Below are 20794 nucleotides of genomic sequence, written 5' to 3' on the forward strand. Positions count from 1 at the left end.
GGGAATCTTCTTCTTCTTCTTGGCGTTCGCAGAGGTTACACAATCAGTCCAGCACTGGTGATAAATGTTGTCGTTTTCTCCAACTCCTGTCGACTGCCGTATAGTTTGGTCTGCAAGGGAGTTGGTGACGGTCACACTTCTTTTCGTTCCTCATCTAGTAAGGGACATCGCTGTAAGATGTGTTCCGCTGTTTGGTGGGAATCAATTGTTTACTAGACTCATACGAGGAAACAAAAGATCTGGTCATGCGACATTCAGCTGAGAGTCTGAAAAAGGGTGAATGTCAGCTTGCTAACTTTTCACACAGGAATACAACAGTCTTAGATTAATGAGAATGTACACACGTGTGTGTCAAAAGCAAGAACTGTAAAGGTGAGTAATGTTCTGGTCTTATACGCCCAGGTTTCAGTGACGATTGTGTGGGACAACGGACAAACAGTGAATCATGGGACCTTGCGCGTGACCTGTTCTGCGATATATATTTACATCGCCGTCTAACTTTCGATACAATTCAAGTAGATTTGTTCTTCTTGACAAAAAAAGGTTTATTTGAAATAGTTTATGGTGTTATTGTCTCACCATCAGCTTAGACCTAGCTCTGCTAAAAAGACTAGAAGATCAATGGCATTTGCACACATATCTGTATCTTTAGTTTCTGACATCTTAAAAAGAGGAAAAAAAGAGCGAAAAATACGCTTTATTTGAGTATATGGAGACGTGCAAAACACATACAATTGCTTGATTTTGAAAATGTCTTATATTGTCAATATAATTTATGTCTAGTATGATGAGTTATGCCTAATTATAGCATTGGTATTTTCCGAACTTATTATTGCATCACGTTTGTAAAAACTGACACGATCTCCGGATGTGCGAGGTACTTCTCTTTATTGTTGCTACATGCCGTTTGATCGTGTTTGTATGTTTAACTTTAAATGCTGTTTGTGTATTTGTTTGTTCGTAATGCGGTATGAGTTTTTTTTCAAGTTTTGTTTTGATAGCATAAATGTTGTTGCTTTACGTTCACAACAAGGTATGTAGAAATGTTTCACGATTTACGACTTTTTACAATCCCAACTGAGTGTATGGCTTCCTGGGCCCACGATCAATTATTTACCCTCTCCATTATAGTTTAACGAGAGAAAAAAAGAAGCATTTAACGAACAGTTTAATGAATTCTTACTAAGTCATAATTATAAAAGTGATGTTGTTGCATTTTATTTATATGTGGCTTCTCTGGATGTTATATCAGCCATTTACCCACAAGTCTAACACGTACGATGGGGGTTTAGTGTTCCCTTAAATAAAAATTTTTGTTTTGGCTGCATGTCGTCCAAGCGTAAATAGTACACAGCAAAGATGGTATCTCTCAAAACGATTAAGCACTAATGACCTGGTCCCATTACCAACGTTTCGCTCCACGAAATCACATAAAAAGCACGTGATTATGTTATTATTCTGAGCCTATGATTTATTCTCGCCATCGTCTTTACAGTCGCAGGAAGTTCGATGGTAGCGTAGCATTCCTTACTGTTACATGAACCCAAAAGCAGTAGAACAAATAGCTGACAAGATATTAATGTTTTGTGCTTTCAGTGACCGGTATGGACCCCTGTGGGGTGCATCATAACACTAGCCTTAATGCTGGTCGTCAATATGCAGTCTCTGTGCGGTGCACTTGCATGACGTTTCTCGCCATGAACAGTTCAGCTGCAAACAATTGAATTATTTACTAAACACTTGGTCCGCAGTGGTGCTGGAAACTGATGTGCAGGCGATAACTCCTAAAGGCAGAACAGATTTACGGGGTGGGCAAAACAACGCTGCTGAAATTGTTTCGAAGAATTGGTGATGGCGAATAACCGACAGGACATTGACGATGTTAGTCCTAGCAGTGAGCAACCCAGCATTGGCATTGTGAGTGGCAAATCAAACTTTGGTGCTGAAAGTGACGTGGCATTGACGAATGCTGAAAATGTTGCTTCGCGTATTGAAGTCACGAAGCCAAGTGAGCATCCAAGCATCCCGGATAACCCAAAGCTTCACGTTGGCGACGTAGATCACAAGGACAAAAATGAAGCAGCAAAGGTTGACTCAAATGGAATAATACCTGGAAACTCTGATTTAGCTAGAGCCAGAACAGGTCATTCATCGAAAAAAACTCGTAAAAAAGCAAAGACACGTAAAGCACTTCCGACGACACATAACAATGAAACCGGTCTTGACGAAGGCGCTGATGGAGGAACATCAGATGAAACTGATGAAAGTAACCCAGTCACTGAACAGCAAAATACATCTTTTCGACCTTCAACCCCTTCTTTGGTTTTACCCCCACCTGCTTCTGGTCTCGGACAAAGTGAAGGAGCTGTGGCATCGATCCTTTATGATGACATTCAAAGTAAAGGGGCTGTTGGAGGGAGCGGTTCTGATCACCAACCTTCATCCCAGCCCTTTCCTTTACCTTCTCAGCGCTGTCGTGAGCAGCTGCCACTTGCGATTTTAGATCTTCCCAATACGTTTCCTCCTGTTCCTCCTTCACCCCCACCTGCTTCTGGTCTGGTACAAAGTGAAGGCGCTGTAGCAGGGAGTTCCAATGAAGACATCCAAGGTAAAGGGGCTGCTGGAGGGAACGGCTCTCAACAAAAATCTTTCCCCGAGCATGTTCTCTCACCTTCTCTATCCCGTAGCCAGCCGCCGCAACCTGTTCCTTCACATCTTCCCAGTACGTTTCCTTCTGTCCCTCCTTCACCCAGTCCTTCGCCCCCACGCCTACCTCTTGTTGAAGGAGCTCACAGTGAACAAGCGAGCCAACAAGACATACTCTTTACATCCGATGTGCTTCATCTGCGACCAAACATTGCCATTTGTGATGAGGGCTCTCGCAGCGTTGATCTCGAGAGGAAAGCGGTAGACTGGACTGATGGAAGAGATCGCCCGCAAGAACCTGATGACGCAAGTAAGGACCACGCAGGTTGGTGTCTCCCGGGCCTTTCTGTTTTAATGTTTCTTTTACTTTTAAGTTCACCCTGAAACTCTTGAGAGCCACGTCTGTTAACTTGGCAAATGTACATGAATTATCGGGTCCTGCGCTGCCTTTTCTTTGTCTTTGTCAGTACATTTGCGTCATTTGCGTCTGTTTGTAGATGCCTGTCTTCTTAAACAGTCTGCTTGCTTGTTTTGTCTGTGTGCATTTGTGTGTTTGTGTGTGTGTGTGTGTGTGTGTGTGTGTTTGTTTGTGTGTGTGTGTGTGTTTGTGTGTGTGTGTGTTTGTGTGTGTGTGTGTGTGTTTGTGTGTGTGTGTGTTTGTGTGTGTGTGTGTTTGTGTGTGTGTGTGTGTGTGTGTGTTTGTGTGTGTGTGTGTGTGGGGGGGCGTATGTACATATGTGTGTGTGTGTGTGTGTGTGTGTGTGTCTGTGAGGGTCGTGTGTATGCGTGTTTGTGTGAGAGCTATCCATATTAAACACTGATGACGTTATTGTCGAAGATGTGTTTTTGTGTGCAGAAAACGAAGACGCGAACGAAGACGCTGTCAATGGCAACATTCAACCCCTGAACAATAGGAGGAGCACGTGCTTAAACTGCAGACAACGATCAGCGGATATGACACTCATTTGTAACTGCCAGGTGCTGTGTCAAGAGTGCGTGGTTCAGGTGGATCAGTGCCCCAGGTGTGGTGCTGACAATGTTGGTGCATTTAGATTCGATTCTTAATGCTGTCCTTAATTGAGCCCGAAGTCGACTTCGCGAAGACTTTTAAGCAGGCAGCTACGCTAAGTAGACTTTACGAAATAAACTTAACCCAATTGATCAGAGAACCCGAAAATGATAATTTCTGATTCGCTTAATTTAAAACAAGACAGAAAACGTTTGACAGATCTTAGTTCGTGACTCACAGGCTTTCAAAGCGAACAACTAACAAGTACGAATACAGAAATGATTATTACAAGGTGAAAAAGATAGAGTTGTTGACCTATCCTCAAAGATGTTCGTTACTGACTTCTAATATTTTTGAGTCGAAGACCTTGCGACTGTTTTCGCCTGTGTTCTAAATTAAACATACCAAAAAAGCTCATTGAGTTTTAGTCAAGATTTGAAAAGCTGACAGTCTGTTCCGGATTTCTTTCAATCCACAAAATCTCAGGGCCGACAGCCTGGGATGCATAGTGGACCTATTTTCAATTTTAGAATATCGTACTTTCAACGCGGATGGACCCCAGGCAATGCGGCGTCTCGCCTTCGGCTGAATAATGGCAGCCTCGAAGAAAACTGTGGTATGGGCTGCATGGCTCACAAAGGACGTGTGCTACTGCCTTCCAAACTCTCACCTGCTTGGGATGCTGAAGCTGATCCATACACTCGCCTATTACTTGTGCTATCTAAGATGTTACACCAGAGGTATTCTTCAGACAAGTCGCGTGTACATAGGATACGGACAAACTGTGAACTTCACAGCAGAGCCACTTTGCACCAAACTCTGTGGCAGCAAATCTAAAAACAAAGAGACTGACAACGTTCCAAAATTCAGAATAAAAAAACAAAACAGGTAAGTTGTTGGAACTTTGTTATTGACAAACGTACGTTACAGATTGTAACGTATTTGTGTTAATAACAACGTTCCGACAAGTTACCTTTCTTGTTTTTTGATTCTGTGGCAACAGACAGGATATGTCTCGATGATGTGCTTCATGTCTGCTTCACCGAACTGAGTTTGCATTTGGTTGTACATGAATTATGAACGTTAAAGAGGAACGTCATGACCTTTGGCAAAAAAAGTTGTAATAATTCTTTGAGGGAGTGTATTTATGGTTGATCAGTGCTCAAGATATGCTGCTCCAAAATAAATTTGATTATTGGTTTGTAAAGGCTCTTTAACCGATGTTGATATCCAAGATCGATGCAAGTTTTTTTCTTTTTCAAATTAACATGGCAGTCTCCGTGCTTAAATTTATTTACATATGGTAGGTGTATCACTGTGAAAAGAAGGTTCTAAAATGCTTATGTCTGTTCACACTTGTCAGTTTAAATGATGTGGTTATTGAGGATGGTTCATTGAGCACCTTGAAACATCAAAATGTCCTGTAACAATTTCGTTTTGTGGATTGCTTTTTTCAATTCAACATGCATACTCATTTTTTTCAAACTGAATAACAACAGTTACACAATCTATTGATCTGTGAAATAAACAGTGAAAAAACGTTTTTACCAACTTGACGAAGGCATTTTATCTGCAGAAATATTCATCAAACCAAGTACCTAACCTGGTAACTGGCGTGTCTTCTTTTTATTTAACTGTGAATTAAGCGTATACTTCTTGTTGCATTGTAATATCATGTACGATATCTGGGCATCGATGTCAAGATCATTCTTAGCAAGTCTCCCAAGGGTCAAATATGTCATCTTTGCAATCGTTTAGTATTTTTGGTTTTATATGCAAACGCGCACCCATTGTCGGCAAAGCATTGTCTTCGTGAAATGCAGTGCGTTCAGTATCATTCTGTGAGTTTGACAGATTGACAAAATTAATGTATTAATTTCGCTTCACGCGTCTTGTTTCATTGTGTGAGGGCACAACATATCTGTGAATGCCTTACTCAACTTTGGTTTAAACGGACCTACCACTGGTTACAAAATGATTTGCTTTGCTCAACATGGCTAACCAGTGAAATCAGTAAAAATAGAATTAAAAAAACAACAACAGAGAAATGTGTGGCAATGCTCAAAATATGGGCTATGAATATATACAACTACATGTATAATGTACGTAAATACATTTCAAACACTTATATTAAACCAACAGAGCTTACTTCATTTTCCCTTTTAGACTATTACGAAGGTTTAAATAAAAAGAAAACACACCAGTAACCAGGTTAGGTAAGTTTAAATCAATATTTCGGCAAGTAACTGCTTTCTTCAGTTATTACGAAGCTTTTCAATTAATGGAGCATATTCCTATTGTCATGTCTTTCTTTCTTTATTTGGTGTTTAACGTCGTTTTCAACCATTCAAGGTTATATCGCAACGGGGAAAGGGGGGAGATGGGAAAGGGGGGGGGGGGATGGGATAGAGCCACTTGTCAATTGTTTCTTGTTCAGAAAAGCACTAATCAAAAATTTGCTCCAGGGGCTTGCAACGTAGTACAATATAATTGTATTACCTTACTGGGAGAATCAAAGTTTCCAGAACAAAGGACTTAACATTTCTTACATTCTGCTTGACTAAAATCTTCACAAACATTGACTATATTCTGTACAAGAAACACTTAACAAGGGTAAAAGGAGAAACAGAGTCCGTTAGTCGCCTCTTACGACATGCTGGGGAGCATCGGGTAAATTCTTCCCCCTAACCCGCGGGGGGTTATTGTCATGTAAACCACCACAGAACTGTACATGGCTTTACATTGGATAATAGCATTTTCCCCCTTAGACAAATTCAAAAAACGCCTAGTTGCTTCTAATGTGGAGAGGGCGGAATCTAATACGCAGTTTGACACGGGTGTCACGTGCACAATCATTTCAGTAAAAACTCCGCAAGTATAGCAGCCTGGCTGTTGTTGATTTGTGGTATGCGTCCAAGTGGGAGAACGCCCTTATCAAATGCTTTGCCTGCTCAAAGCTGTTGTGGTTGACAATTGAGCTAGTCTTTGTTATTTGAAAGGCACCTTTAAGACGCTGTTTTTAAAAGTATTCATTTCTAATTTTAACTACCACAAATTAATGTTGCTCTTTATCATGCTAAAAATCCCGTCATCGACCTGAATAGACAGGAAGTATTACAACACGAAACTGGGCTTAGGTCACATTGATTTTTGATTTCAACTTTTACGTCATTCATTGTCTGGCTGTTTAAACAGCAGATCTCACCTAGCAACCGTGGCCGTATATATAGCCTGGTATCATTTGAAAAACAAATGTGCTGCATGGGGAGTTTATGAATAATGTTGTTGTTCTGAAGAAACTTTGTACGAATTCAACAGCTCCGAGTCAAGGTTGAACAATTTGTGGTCATGCTAAAAGTAGGACGCCTTACCTTCTGAAATCATGACGCAGGCGGGGATGTCAAGATTCTGTATAAGTACTTGCAATAGGTTATTCTAAAGAAGTGTCCTACATAAGATTTAAAAAAACAGCAAGAGTGGTAGGTTATTGGAACGTCCAGTTTATGACAACACAACACTTTACATTTACAGTACGTCGACCCAGTGGTCTTTGAAGTAGACATACAGACAAACACTTATGATACAGATAATTAATGTATCTCAAAATCGTCATAAAACGCGCTTTTAAGATTGCCTTGCTAGCATCTTGCAAGCAAGTTTCGTCGACAATTTTGAGATAAGTTTATTATCGTTATCATGAATGTTTGTCGCTCTGTCTACCTCAAAGACCAGGGGGTCGACGTACTGTAACATTCTTGTTGTTTTTTATTCAGAATTTTGGAACGTTAACAGTCTATCTGTTTTTGGATTAAAGAAGCTTCACAAAAACTTGCACCGAAAGCAACATCAATTGGTCCATTACTTGTACCGATTAACAGCCTGACAGGTTCACATGAATTGTGCAGTCTCAATCGACAAGTGATTTGACCAGTGACTTATTTCTGTTGCGTCCTTGAGATGACCTTTTCAAGGTCCCAAGTTCCGAAACAAAACAACGCTTCTGGGCAGAGACACTCCGGGATTAACTTGTGAGTCTGGTGCATTTTTCATAAAATATCTTCATTTTCGTTTGTACCATCTTGAAAATAGTCATAGATTTGTCCAGATTTTGTTCTCTGGTTAAATCAAATCAAATCAAATCAAATTAACTTTATTATCTCACATGGAGAAATTGCAGTAAAAAGCATCATTCCACAGTACATGAATACATGCAAACAATCTCTAGCCTTGAGCTTTTTGTCTGAAGTCTTGATGATCTCAGGAACTGACACCTATAGCAATCAATTAAATCGTTTCAAATTCATTCTTTGTAGAGGAAACAGCCAGGTGGAAGGTTGCTCTTATTCCACGTAGAGGAAACAGCCAGGTGGAAGGTTGCTCTTATTCCACGTAGAGGAAACAGCCAGGTGGAAGGTTGCTCTTATTCCACGTAGAGGAAACAGCCAGGTGGAAGGTTGCTCTTATTCCACGTAGAAGAAACAGCCAGGTGGAAGGTTGCTCTTATTCCACGTAGAAGAAACAGCCAGGTGGAAGGTTGCTCTTATTCCACGTAGAAGCATGAACAGACATGCGGTGCTTTTGTTTTGTTTACTTTACAAAAATATTTTGTTCATAAACGAATGTGTTTGTTTTATCATGCGTGCGCGCGTGTGCTGTTTCTATTCATCCTTTCTGTCTGTTTATTTGGTTGCCTGCCTGCCTGCCTGTTTGTCTCTGCCTCTGTCGTGCGTGGGTGTATTTGTGTGCATGTGTGTGGGCCAGCTTTAAGATAGCCATGCCAATCTCCTCTCCCTCATTGACTTTTTTTTTTTTTTTTTTTTTTTTGACCTCAGTTGCATGCAGGCTGCTTCAACCCTTCCTTGTTTTCTTCTCTCTTTTTTCTTTCCCTTTTTTTTCTGTTTTTTTCTTTTTTTTCTTTCTTTTTATATTTAGTCAAGTTTTGACTAAATATTTTAACATCGAGGGGGAATCGAAACGAGGGTCGTGGTGTATGTGCGTCTGTCTGTCTGTGTGTGTGTGTGTGTGTGTAGAGCGATTCAGACTAAACTACTGGACCGATCTTTATGAAATTTGACATGAGAGTTCCTGGGTATGAAATCCCCGAACGTTTTTTTCATTTTTTTGATAAATGTCTTTGATGACGTCATATCCGGCTTTTCGTGAAAGTTGAGGCGGCACTGTCACGCCCTCATTTTTCAACCAAATTGGTTGAAATTTTGGTCAAGTAATCTTCGACGAAGCCCGGGGTTCGGTATTGCATTTCAGCTTGGTGGCTTAAAAATTAATTAATGACTTTGGTCATTAAAAATCTGAAAATTGTAAAAAAAAATAAAAATTTTCAAAACGATCCAAATTTACGTTTATCTTATTCTCCATCATTTGCTGATTCCAAAAACATATAAATATGTTATATTCGGATTAAAAACAAGCTCTGAAAATTAAATATATAAAAATTATTATCAAAATTAAATTGTCCAAATCAATTTAAAAACACTTTCATCTTATTCCTTGTCCGTTCCTGATTCCAAAAACATATAGATATGATATGTTTGGATTAAAAACACGCTCAGAAAGTTAAAACAAAGAGAGGTACAGAAAAGCGTGCTATCCTTCTTAGCGCAACTGCTACCCCGCTCTTCTTGTCAATTTCACTGCCTTTGCCATGAGCGGTGGACTGACGATGCTACGAGTCTACGGTCTTGCTGAAAAATGGCATTGCGTTCAGTTTCATTCTGTGAGTTCGACAGCTACTTGACTAAATATTGTATTTTCGCCTTACGCGACTTGTTTTTTCTTGTAAATAGGCGGTGAGCATCCCTCATTGACTTCGCCATGAACTGGGTTTTGCGACAAAATGTCAGGTAGTGTGACAGTATACCCTGACCAGCATCAGTCGAAGAGTAGTTTAACAGAACTGTATCAGTGACAATATGCATCATCAATCTGCGCCCATTTTTGCATTTCGCTTCAACAGGATATTCGGGAAACTTAAATGCAAGACGAATTCAAAATCTCCTGCTAATCTCTCGCCCAACAACCATTCTGCAAACAATGGACACTTCGTTATCATGTCATTGTTGGTCTTGTAATGGAAAAAAAGCAGGGATCCATCCGTTCACGGTATCTTTTTCTCACTTAATGTCCACAAGTCATGTTTAAAATAATGTGCAACATGCACAGACAAAAAGACAAACACAACGTACACAACCAAACAAGAAGAAAGAAACCCAAGTACGTCACACAAACGGGCGAACATGATACAATCAATGAACAAATTATATGTATCACAACACATTATATATATGAACCGACACAAAACATCTATGAGCCGACACAATAAGAGTTGTTGGCACAAAAATATAAGAACAAATACACAGTGTTAACCCTGAATTCACTCTTCAATCAACTCTTTAATAATCTTTTTTTTTTTTTTTTTGCTTAACGCCCAGCCGACCACGAAGGGCCATATCAGGGCGGTGCTGCTTAGACATATAACGTGCGCCACACACAAGACAGAAGTCGCAGCACAGGCTTCATGTCTCACCCAGTCACATTATTCTGACACCGGACCAACCAGTCCTAGCACTAACCCCATAATGCCAGACGCCAGGCGGAGCAGCCACTAGATTGCCAATTTTAAAGTCTTAGGTACGACCCGGCCGGGGTTCGAACCCACGACCTCCCGATCACGGGGCGGACGCCTTACCACTAGGCCAACCGTGCCGGTCAACAATTAATGAATGCGGTTTCTCACTAGAGGCTAAGCCACCACACCCGACAAATATTTCCGTGAGAATGTGGGTGGGATGAGCACAACTTGAGATCCTGCTCCCCCGTAAAGAGTTGACACAAACGAATATATGTTCACCAGCAATACATACAGGTACAAAAAAGTAAACTAATAATTTTCGGATCTCGCCGCTCGGCTTTAAAGGCCTACTAAAGTGCAACATTTTTATTGCTTGAATGGAAAGAGCTGCATATCAGGATACCAAATATATTAAACAAAACAATTTCTTCCTCTCCGATCACCCCTAGTCGGCCTGAGAAAGTGCTCAATCTCACCTGTAATCAGCGAGAAGGGAAGCAATAGACAATTTTTTGCTACTGCTTCTCTCCCCTGAAAGTGACGTAGGGGGTAAAAATCAAGGGTCTGCCAAACCCGGCAAATGCAGTAGGCAGCCCAGAGATCCCTAAATACCTCTCCCAAAGATGGTACTTTTCGGCAATATTTACAGTTTCAAATTGTTAGGATAACTTCTTTGTGATTTTATAGAGGTGTTCTGGGGAAACTGAAAGGTAGCCTCGTCAGGGGACAACTATTCAAACCCATATCCTCATCATTTTGTTTCTCGATTGAGAATAATCATTTATAGATGACTATTATTAATTTCCCTTGTTAGGGTGTACTTGCATGTACTGGTGGTTTGTTACCCATATGTCCTCAGTGACTGAGGCTTACTGGTGTTGGAGGGATATTTTGTTTTCCCTTATGGTATCCTGAAACTGGTCTCTATAAGCTCATGTATTCTGGCAGTAGAGCCGTTCATTGTTGGGTTGAACTCAGTGGTCCCTTTAAGGAAGGGTACACACCGGTCCTTCTCGATTGCGAGAATAAGCGATTGCTTTGCAGTGGTGAGACTCATTCTGCATTTGAAGTTTTCCTGCAGTTTGTCCAAGATGGGGATCACCCTTTCTTTTGCTGGTTTCAGGTTAACCTGCATGGCTTGTAGTTGATTCTGTCTGTTTTTATAGACAATCTCGTCAGAGTTGTTCTGCGATCTTCTTGGTGGGGCCAAATTCCGCCCGTGGGTTGGCTTGCGTGTGTCAAGCAAGGCTCCGGTGGCTGGGCGTAGCGTCTTTGATACGTGTAATGGGGCTCTGATGGCGTGGTGGGCGGAGTTGCCGTGGGGGGGGGGGGGGGGGGGGGGGTTGTGATAGTTGGGGCGCGAAATTGTGTCCCTCCCTCTCCGTTGCGGCTGAGTGATCGTGTTGCGTGTCGAGTCGATTCATTCGTGTTATCAGCACTATTGATCAGTAAAAGACCGATGGGCTGCTATGGCAGGGGATTAATGACAGGGGATTAATGTAGAGTTGTTCATTTTCCCTAATTCGAAGCAAACACTTTATGAGGAAATTTCTCTCTCACGGGTGTAAGTTCAAGGTTTAGGTGAGGCACAACTTTCTGTTTGATGACAGGGGATTAATGTAGAGTTGTTCATTTTCCCTAATTCGAAGCAAACACTTTATGAGGAAATTTCTCTCTCACGGGTGTAAGTTCAAGGTTTAGGTGAGGCACAACTTTCTGTTTAATAACAGGGGATCAATTGTAGAGTTGTTCATATTCCCTAATTCGAGGCAAACACTTTATGAGGAAATATCTCTCTCACGGGTGTAAGTTCAAGGTTTAGGTGAGGCACAAGTTTCTGTTTGATGACAGGGGATTAATGTAGAGTTGTTCATTTTCCCTAATTCGAAGCAAACACTTTATGAGGAAATTTCTCTCTCACGGGTGTAAGTTCAAGGTTTAGGTGAGGCACAACCTTCTGTTTAATAACAGGGGATCAATTGTAGAGTTGTTCATTTTCCCTAATTCGAGGCAAACACTTTATGAGGAAATATCTCTCTCACGGGTGTAAGTTCAAGGTTTAGGTGAGGCACAAGTTTCTGTTTGATGACAGGGGATTAATGTAGAGTTGTTCATTTTCCCTAATTCGAAGCAAACACTTTATGAGGAAATTTCTCTCTCACGGGTGTAAGTTCAAGGTTTAGGTGAGGCACAACTTTCTGTTTAATAACAGGGGATCAATTGTAGAGTTGTTCATTTTCCCTAATTCGAGGCAAACACTTTATGAGGAAATATCTCTCTCACGGGTGTAAGTTCAAGGTTTAGGTGAGGCACAAGTTTCTGTTTGATGACAGGGGATTAATGTAGAGTTGTTCATTTTCCCTAATTCGAAGCAAACACTTTATGAGGAAATTTCTCTCTCACAGGTGTAAGTTCAAGGTTAGGTGAGGCACAACTTTCTGTTTGATGACAGGGGATCAATTGTAGGCGTTGGTATGAATTTGAGGCCTTTTGCTAGGCCCAGATATTATCCATCCGAGAGTGGCACATTTGACAGGTTGATCACGAATTGTTTGGCTCGTGTCAAGTTGTTGTTGATTTTCTTTTCTTTCTCATTAGAAAGTCTGGTTTGTTTCCTCCTTTTGATGCGGAGTTTTGTTTTGGAGTGTCTGCCCATGATTTGGGAGAGAACCGTATAGTGACAAATGCACTTTGACCACGGATAGTGGGGTGGTATCCCGTGTCCCTTTGATGCGGGAATGTGAGGGGATGAGCAGACCGTCGAGATATTGCTTAGTTGGGTTTAGTGCCAATGTGCAGACATAACAGTTGGGGAGGAGGCTTAGGAATGTGCAGGCCTCAGTCTTTTCGTTTCCTTTCCCGGCTCGTCCCTTGATTGGGTTTGAGGGATGGCAAGTGCCGGAAATACCTATTGCTGTAGGATTTAGCTGTTGCGTATCCGCGTGTGTGACTTGATACCCTTATAGCTGCGGCGTCTCAGTTGAAACGGAAATGCCCTGGCACTGGAAGGATTAGTTATATCGTTCCAGCGTCTGTTGCTAGAGACTGGTCAATTTACGGTGTCGTAGTGGAGACAGATGTTATCCATCTCTGGGAGTTTGATAACTGGGTATTAATTGTAAAGTTGTATCATTTTCCCTAATTCCAAGCAAGCACTTTATGAGGAAATTTCTCTCTCACAGGTACAAGTTCAAGGTTTAGGAGAGGTACAACTTTCTGTTTGATAGCTGGGGATTAGGTGCAGAGTTGTATCTTTTTGCCCAATTCGAAGCAAACACTTTATGAGGAAATTCTTCTCTCACGGTTGTAAGTTCAAGGTTTAGGAAAGGCACAACTTTCTGTTTGATAACTGGGGATTAATTGTAGAGTTGTTCATTTTCCCTAAATTCGAAGCAAACACTTTATGAGGAAATTTCTCTCTCACGGGTGTAAGTTCAAGGTTTAGGTAAGGTACAACTTTCTGTTTGATGACAGGGGATTAATTGTAGAGTTGTTCATTTTCCCTAATTCGAAGCAAACACTTTATGAGGAAATTTCTCTCTCACGGGTGTAAGTTAGAGGTTTAGGTGAGGCACAACTTTCTGTTTGATGACAGGGGATTAATTGTAGAGTTGTTCATTTTCCCTAATTCGAAGCAAACACTTTATGAGGAAATTTCTCTCTCACGGGTGTAAGTTCAAGGTTTAGGTGAGGCACAACTTTCTGTTTGATGACAGGGGATTACTTGTAGAGTTGTTCATTTTCCCTAATTTGAAGCAAACACTTTATGAGGAAATTTCTCTCTCACGGGTGTAAATTCAAGGTTTAGGTGAGGCACAACTTTCTGTTTGATAACAGGGGATCAATTGTAGAGTTGTTCATTTTCCCTAATTCGAAGCAAACACTTTATGAGGAAATTTCTCTCTCACGGGTGTAAGTTCAAGGTTTAGGTGAGGCACAACTTTCTGTTTGGTGACAGGGGATCAATTGTAGAGTTGTATCATTTTCCCTAATTCGAAGCAAACACTTTATGAGGAAATTTCTCTCTCACGGGTGTAAGTTCAAGGTTTAGGTGAGGCACAACTTCATGTTGAGATGGTAGTTGTAGTTGGTGTTGGTTTTGTTGATGGTGGGGTTTGTAGAGATTATAATCGTTCTCGAGATCGAGTTGTTGTTGTTGAAATGTTCGTAGTAGTTGTTGTTTTTCAAACTATCATTGTAGTTGTTCTGGGTTATTGAGTTGTTATTCCTGTTGGTGTAGTGGTGTACACTGAGAGGTGTTGGTCTTGTTACACTGACGCGGTGTCTGTCGTTTGTGTTCAACTGATTCAGCAAATTGCTGGGGATTAGGTGCAGTGTTGTGTCTTTTTCCCTAGTTCGAAGCAAACACTTTATGAGGAAATTGTTCTCTCACGGGTGTAGGTTCAAGGTTTAGGAAAGGCACAACTTTCTGTTTGATAGCTGGGGATTAATTGTAGAGTTGTTCATTTTCCCTAAATTCGAAGCAAACACTTTATGAGGAAATTTCTCTCTCACGGGTGTAAGTTCAAGGTTTAGGTGAGGCACAACTTTCTGTTTGGTGACAGGGGATCAATTGTATAGTTGTATCATTTTCCCTAATTCGAAGCAAACACTTTATGAGGAAATTTCTCTCTCACGGGTGTAAGTTCAAGGTTTAGGTAAAGCACAACTTCATGTCAAGATGGTAGTTGTAGTTGGTGTTGGTTTTGTTGATGGTGGGGTTTGTAGAGATTATAATCGTTCTCGAGATCGAGTTGTTGTTGTTGTTGAAATGTTCGTAGTAGTTGTTGTTTTTCAACTATCATTGTAGTTGTTCTGAGTTATTGAGTTGTTATTCCTGTTGGTGTAGTGGTGTACACTGAGAGGTGTTGGTCTTGTTACACTGACACGGTGTCTGTCGTTTGTGTTCAACTGATTTAGCAAATTGCTTCAATACTTAGTGGTATTGCTCGAGTACCGTTGTGTGAAACAACATGTGTACTAGTTATGTAGGGGAGTGGTTTTGGGTGTCTCTGGGTGCTTTTCCACACTACCGAGGATCGCACAAAGGCAATTGCTACATGGTTGGACCCTTGCTGGCCCGTACGGACCGATCAGTCATAGGGGGTAAAAATCAAGGGTCTGCCAAACCCGGCAAATGCAGTAGGCAGCCCAGAGATCCCTAAATACCTCTCCCAAAGATGGTACTTTTCGGCAATATTTACAGTTTCAAATTGTTAGGATAACTTCTTTGTGATTTTATAGAGGTGTTCTGGGGAAACTGAAAGGTAGCCTCGTCAGGGGACAACTATTCAAACCCATATCCTCATCATTTTGTTTCTCGATTGAGAATAATCATTTATAGATGACTATTATTAATTTCCCTTGTTAGGGTGTACTTGCATGTACTGGTGGTTTGTTACCCATATGTCCTCAGTGACTGAGGCTTACTGGTGTTGGAGGGATATTTTGTTTTCCCTTATGGTATCCTGAAACTGGTCTCTATAAGCTCATGTATTCTGGCAGTAGAGCCGTTCATTGTTGGGTTGAACTCAGTGGTCCCTTTAAGGAAGGGTACACACCGGTCCTTCTCGATTGCGAGAATAAGCGATTGCTTTGCAGTGGTGAGACTCATTCTGCATTTGAAGTTTTCCTGCAGTTTGTCCAAGATGGGGATCACCCTTTCTTTTGCTGGTTTCAGGTTAACCTGCATGGCTTGTAGTTGATTCTGTCTGTTTTTATAGACAATCTCGTCAGAGTTGTTCTGCGATCTTCTTGGTGGGGCCAAATTCCGCCCGTGGGTTGGCTTGCGTGTGTCAAGCAAGGCTCCGGTGGCTGGGCGTAGCGTCTTTGATACGTGTAGTGGGGCTCTGATGGCGTGGTGGGTGGAGTTGCCGTGGGGGGGGGGGGGGGGTTGTGATAGTTGGGGCGTGAAATTGTGTCCCTCCCTCTCCGTTGCGGCTGAGTGATCGTGTTGCGTGTCGAGTCGATTCATTCGTGTTATCAGCACTATTGATCAGTAAAAGGCCGATGGGCTGCTATGGCAGGGGATTAATGACAGGGGATTAATTGTAGAGTTGTTCATTTTCCCTAATTCGAAGCAAACACTTTATGAGGAAATTTCTCTCTCACGGGTGTAAGTTCAAGGTTTAGGTGAGGCACAACTTTCTGTTTGATGACAGGGGATTAATGTAGAGTTGTTCATTTTCCCTAATTCGAAGCAAACACTTTATGAGGAAATTTCTCTCTCACGGGTGTAAGTTCAAGGTTTAGGTGAGGCACAACTTTCTGTTTAATAACAGGGGATCAATTGTAGAGTTGTTCATATTCCCTAATTCGAGGCAAACACTTTATACATACATAAACATACAAACCTTGAAAATCCGTGCCAGTTTGCTGACACGGACGTCTGCCAGCGACAACGATATCCTTTGCGACCCACTAAAAAAAAAAAAACGACATCTTGCAGTCCACAGGCCAAAAATCAAGCTAGCACTCCTGCACGGCTTTTGCGTTATGGCGCAAATGACACCGAGCTTCGATTGGTTGGGAAATCGGGGAGCGTTCATTGCACAAGAAAACTATGAAAGATATTACATTATTGAGAAACGGAAGTTGATTGTTTTTCTATTATCGCTTTGAAAATCAAACATTGAAAAACGGAAGTAGACTGTTTTGCTGTTTACCGTTTTGAAGAATGAAAAACAAAATATTGAAAAACGGAAGTAGACCTTGTTTCGTTTTTTGATTTGTGAATTGAAAATCAAATATTGAAAAACGGAAGTGAACTGTTTTTCTGTTTACCGTATTGAAGATTGAAAAACGAAATATTGAAAATTGAGTCGTTTTTCATTTTTTGTTTTGTGAAACTGAAGATGAAAATTGAATTAACGGTGGGTACCGTCATTCTCGTAGCATCGTCAGTCCACCGCTTACGGCAAAGACCGTGAAATTGAGAAGAAGAGCGGGGTAGTAGTTGCGCTGAGAATGATAGCACGCTTTTCTGTACCTCTCTTCGTTTTAACTTTCTGTCACCCAGAAATAGCCCAATAAACTGACTATTTTGAAATAACAGTGACTTGGTCGTTGTGAGCCTGAATGCATTATACGCCACCCCTGAGTGGGGATTGCTGGTTGGTCAAGACAGATCACGTGGGGTGAGCCTCGCGTGGGTAGTTGTCGACTTCTGTGCACTTGACAGCCGTACACTGACGAGGAAGGAGGTTCTGTTGTAGGCACCCTTTGAGCATTAGTGCAATGCAAGTGGAGGGATTTTATTGTGTAATTGATACAGTAGCTGGAAGCAGTGTCCATTTATAGTTGACCTGCTAGGCTGTGTTGGTGGTCAGCTTGTGCCCCTGCATATTATCCCTGCTGCGTTTGGTGTTGGACAGACTGTTAGTGTCTCACAGGTCACTGGTGAGTAGGCTGGTCATGGGTTGAATTATGCATGTGTGCTGACCCAGCAACTACTGTGTGAATGAGGTATGGGTGCGAGTAATTTTCAGTTTTCGTTTGCTTTTATGTTTCATTTTGTGAGGCTTTCTTTTGGGATGGGAAGGTGGTAACGTTTTCATGTCCTAACCTTTGAAGAGACTGATAGATTGGATGTTGAGTGAATGTTTGACCATGCACCGATTTTATGAGTGGTTAAACATGAAATGATAGCCTGACCTTGTGCATTCAAAATGGCCAATTTTGTGAAGAGGTAAAATTGAAATAATGGCTTCTTCTTCTTCTTCTTCTTGCGTTCGCCGTCACACCATCAGTTTAGTCTGCGAGACGAATGACGTCGTGGCTTCCAGGTCTTGTCTGCTCCCATAGAGTTTGGTGCGGAGAGGGACTGATGCTGGCCACACTTTGTCTCTGATCGGTTTGAGTTGGGGGCATGTCATTAAGACATGTTCTGGAGTCTGGTCTTCCAGACCACAGGGACAGGTTGGTGATGGGGTCAGCTTCAGCTTCCTGAAAATAATGGCCTAGATTGAAAGAGACCACAAATCAAAAGTCTATACATGTGTTTATTGTAAAGTTGGCTTTGAAATGTGTTGGATGAAGATGGATTTTATTTATCTGTTATAATTTCCAGAGAGGTGGTCAGGGCATTGGTCAGCTTGTATCATAATGATTTGTGTGTGTTCAAAGATATTGTATGGGTGATGGGGCCCAAGTTGTGTGGAATATGATATGTGTGTGTAAAATCACTGGGGTTGAGATTTGTACAATGTGATTTGAATTTTTTATGAAATAATTGATGAAATTATATTTTGTTGAGGAAACAAAATGGCGGCATAGGGGAAGTGTATGTGGTTATCGCCCCTGTTCAATAAGGGAAGATAATACCCCAGTCTATATTGTACTTCAGGGATAACTGCCCTTAGTTTGGGGAGAGTTATTACCCCTATTCCAAAATGGCCGCCTCATGTTATGAAAACATTGATATGGTTTTTAAATTGTGTGACTTCTTTTGCACATTGCTTTCTCTAAGTGACTTGTGTTTGGTAAATTCATATGAATTGAACCTTAGGGAAGAATTCCCGTGTTTTCATCCCTTCCTGGACTTTGATAATTTTTGTGGAAAATTTAATTGGTAATTATAGAGAGTTTGAACTTTGAAAATTTTTGAACAAAATTTTCCCAACTTCTACACATGACAAGAGGGAATGAGAACTTAGGTTTTTTTTGAGAAAGCATTGTGTAATGAGGGTTTAATGTGGTATTAGTAGTTAGACTATAGGCTGCCTCATTTATATGGTGCAGGACCTATCCACATACCTACTGGACCTATCCACATACCAGTGTGGGTACAGCGGGACGTTTTGGCTTCAGGCTGGGGCTGTTGGATGACAGCTTACTTACCATCTCCACCGGTTGGTTCTGGACCTTGGAGTGGTCAGAGAGATGGCCGTTGCCCTTCTTCTTGGGGTGATGAATGGATGACATCCCTGATCTTCCTATCAGGTTGATTTTGTTCGCCTTGAGGGAAGTAAGCCAGTAACAGTTGGGTTGTGGAACTTTGCCAATATTTTGTGTGTGCCTAAGAGAACATTGGGAAAGAAACATACTTTGGTTTTCAATAACCAAGACTCAGTAGTTCAGAGACCGTGTGGGGATAATACGAAGAGATCACAGTATTCAACCATGGTATGGATTTGAGTCGAAAACCAAGTGACAATGAACTGAAACCCAGGGCTGAGTGCTTGTGATTGGCACGTCATTCTCAAATACACAGAAGAAACTGGGGGATAAACTTGAGCAGATATTGTGAATATTTTCTGGTGGTTAATTGATTACAAGAGTGATCGTGTTGAACATTCTCGTGTGTTTATCGCTTAATGTTTGCACATTGATGGAGGTTCAGTTGTTACCCCATTGATTGACAAGTATTTTTGAGAGTGCACTCCGGCTTTAATAGGGTGTGGTACATGCAAATGTGTTAATGGCTACATTTTTTCTTCAAGTTAGTTAGTTGTTTTATTTGATAGTGTTTTGTTTTTAGTGTTATTGTATTTTATTAAGTTGTTCATTCATTACTTTGATATTTGGTTTGAGTGGAAGTGTATGATTGCAGTTGTCTTGTCTTGTGTTAAATAATAAACTTATTTCCTTTTACAGTTGAATTAAATTGGTTGGGGTTCTTTTATTTTATTTCATTCTTTTTCTTTTTCTTTCTCCTCTATCCTTTGCTCTCGCGATTAGCGCGTGACACTTTCTGAGCGTGTTTTTAATCCAAACATATCATATCTATATGTTTTTGGAATCAGGAACCGACAAGGAATAAGATGAAAGTGTTTTTAAATTGATTTCGACAATTTAATTTTGATAATAATTTTTATATATTTAATTTTCAGAGCTTATTTTTAATCCAAATATAACATATTTATATGTTTTTGGAATCAGCAAATGATGGAAAATAAGATGAACGTAAATTTGGATCGTTTTATAAATTTTTATTTTTTTTTATTACAATTTTCAGATTTTTAATGACCAAAGTCATTAATTAATTTTTAAGCCACCAAGCTGAAATGCAATACCGAAGTCCGGGCTTTGTCGAAGATTACTTGACCAAAATTTGAACCAATTTGGTTGAAAAATGAGGGCGTGACAGTGCCGCCTCAACTTTCACGAAAAGCCGGATATGACGTCATCAAAGACATTTATCAAAAAAATGAAAAAAACGTTCGGGGATTTCATACCCAGGAACTCTCATGTCAAATTTCATAAAGATCGGTCCAGTAGTTTAGTCTGAATCGCTCTACACACACACACAGACAGACACACACACACACACACACACACACACACACACACACACACACACACACGCACGCACATACACCACGACCCTCGTCTCGATTCCCCCCTCTACGTTAAAACATTTAGTCAAAACTTGACTAAATGTAAAAAGACCTCAAACACACAACGAACAACCAGACTCATATGAATGCGCTTTTCGTGAACCAGTTGCGCTGATCAAAATAAATTTAGACAAGAAAGTGTAAATAAATGGTTCATGTTAAGTTGAGAAGAGGAAAGAGAGTTTATCTGGTTAATCAAAAACAACAAACAGT

General features: G+C 40.9%; 1 protein-coding gene and 1 long non-coding RNA gene across 2 annotated transcripts; both read left to right on the top strand.

The window, feature by feature from the left end:
* Nucleotides 1–232: 232 nt before the first annotated feature.
* On the top strand, nt 233–3711 carry LOC138961109 (uncharacterized). The gene is made up of 3 exons (XM_070332709.1): nt 233–372; nt 1597–2971; nt 3503–3711. Exons 2-3 carry the CDS (start codon nt 1852–1854, stop codon nt 3709–3711), a joined length of 1329 nt encoding a protein of 442 aa, XP_070188810.1. The 5' UTR covers nt 233–372; nt 1597–1851.
* Nucleotides 3712–7387: 3676 nt separating this feature from the next.
* On the top strand, nt 7388–8271 carry LOC138961708 (uncharacterized). The gene is made up of 2 exons (XR_011454285.1): nt 7388–8021; nt 8182–8271. It is a non-coding gene; the product is annotated as an uncharacterized lncRNA (long non-coding RNA).
* The last annotated feature ends 12523 nt before the right edge of the window (nt 8272–20794 follow it).

The sequence above is a fragment of the Littorina saxatilis genome, linkage group LG3 (assembly GCF_037325665.1).
Source record: "Littorina saxatilis isolate snail1 linkage group LG3, US_GU_Lsax_2.0, whole genome shotgun sequence".
Taxonomy (NCBI): domain Eukaryota; kingdom Metazoa; phylum Mollusca; class Gastropoda; order Littorinimorpha; family Littorinidae; genus Littorina; species Littorina saxatilis.

Bases quoted from the DNA above. Each gene is read 5' to 3' on its own strand.
- LOC138961109 (XM_070332709.1), top strand. From the start codon at position 1,852: ATGGCGAATAACCGACAGGACATTGACGATGTTAGTCCTAGCAGTGAG. The intron at 2,972-3,502 runs GTTGGTGTCTCC...TTTTGTGTGCAG, and splicing joins CGCAAGTAAGGACCACGCAG to AAAACGAAGACGCGAACGAA.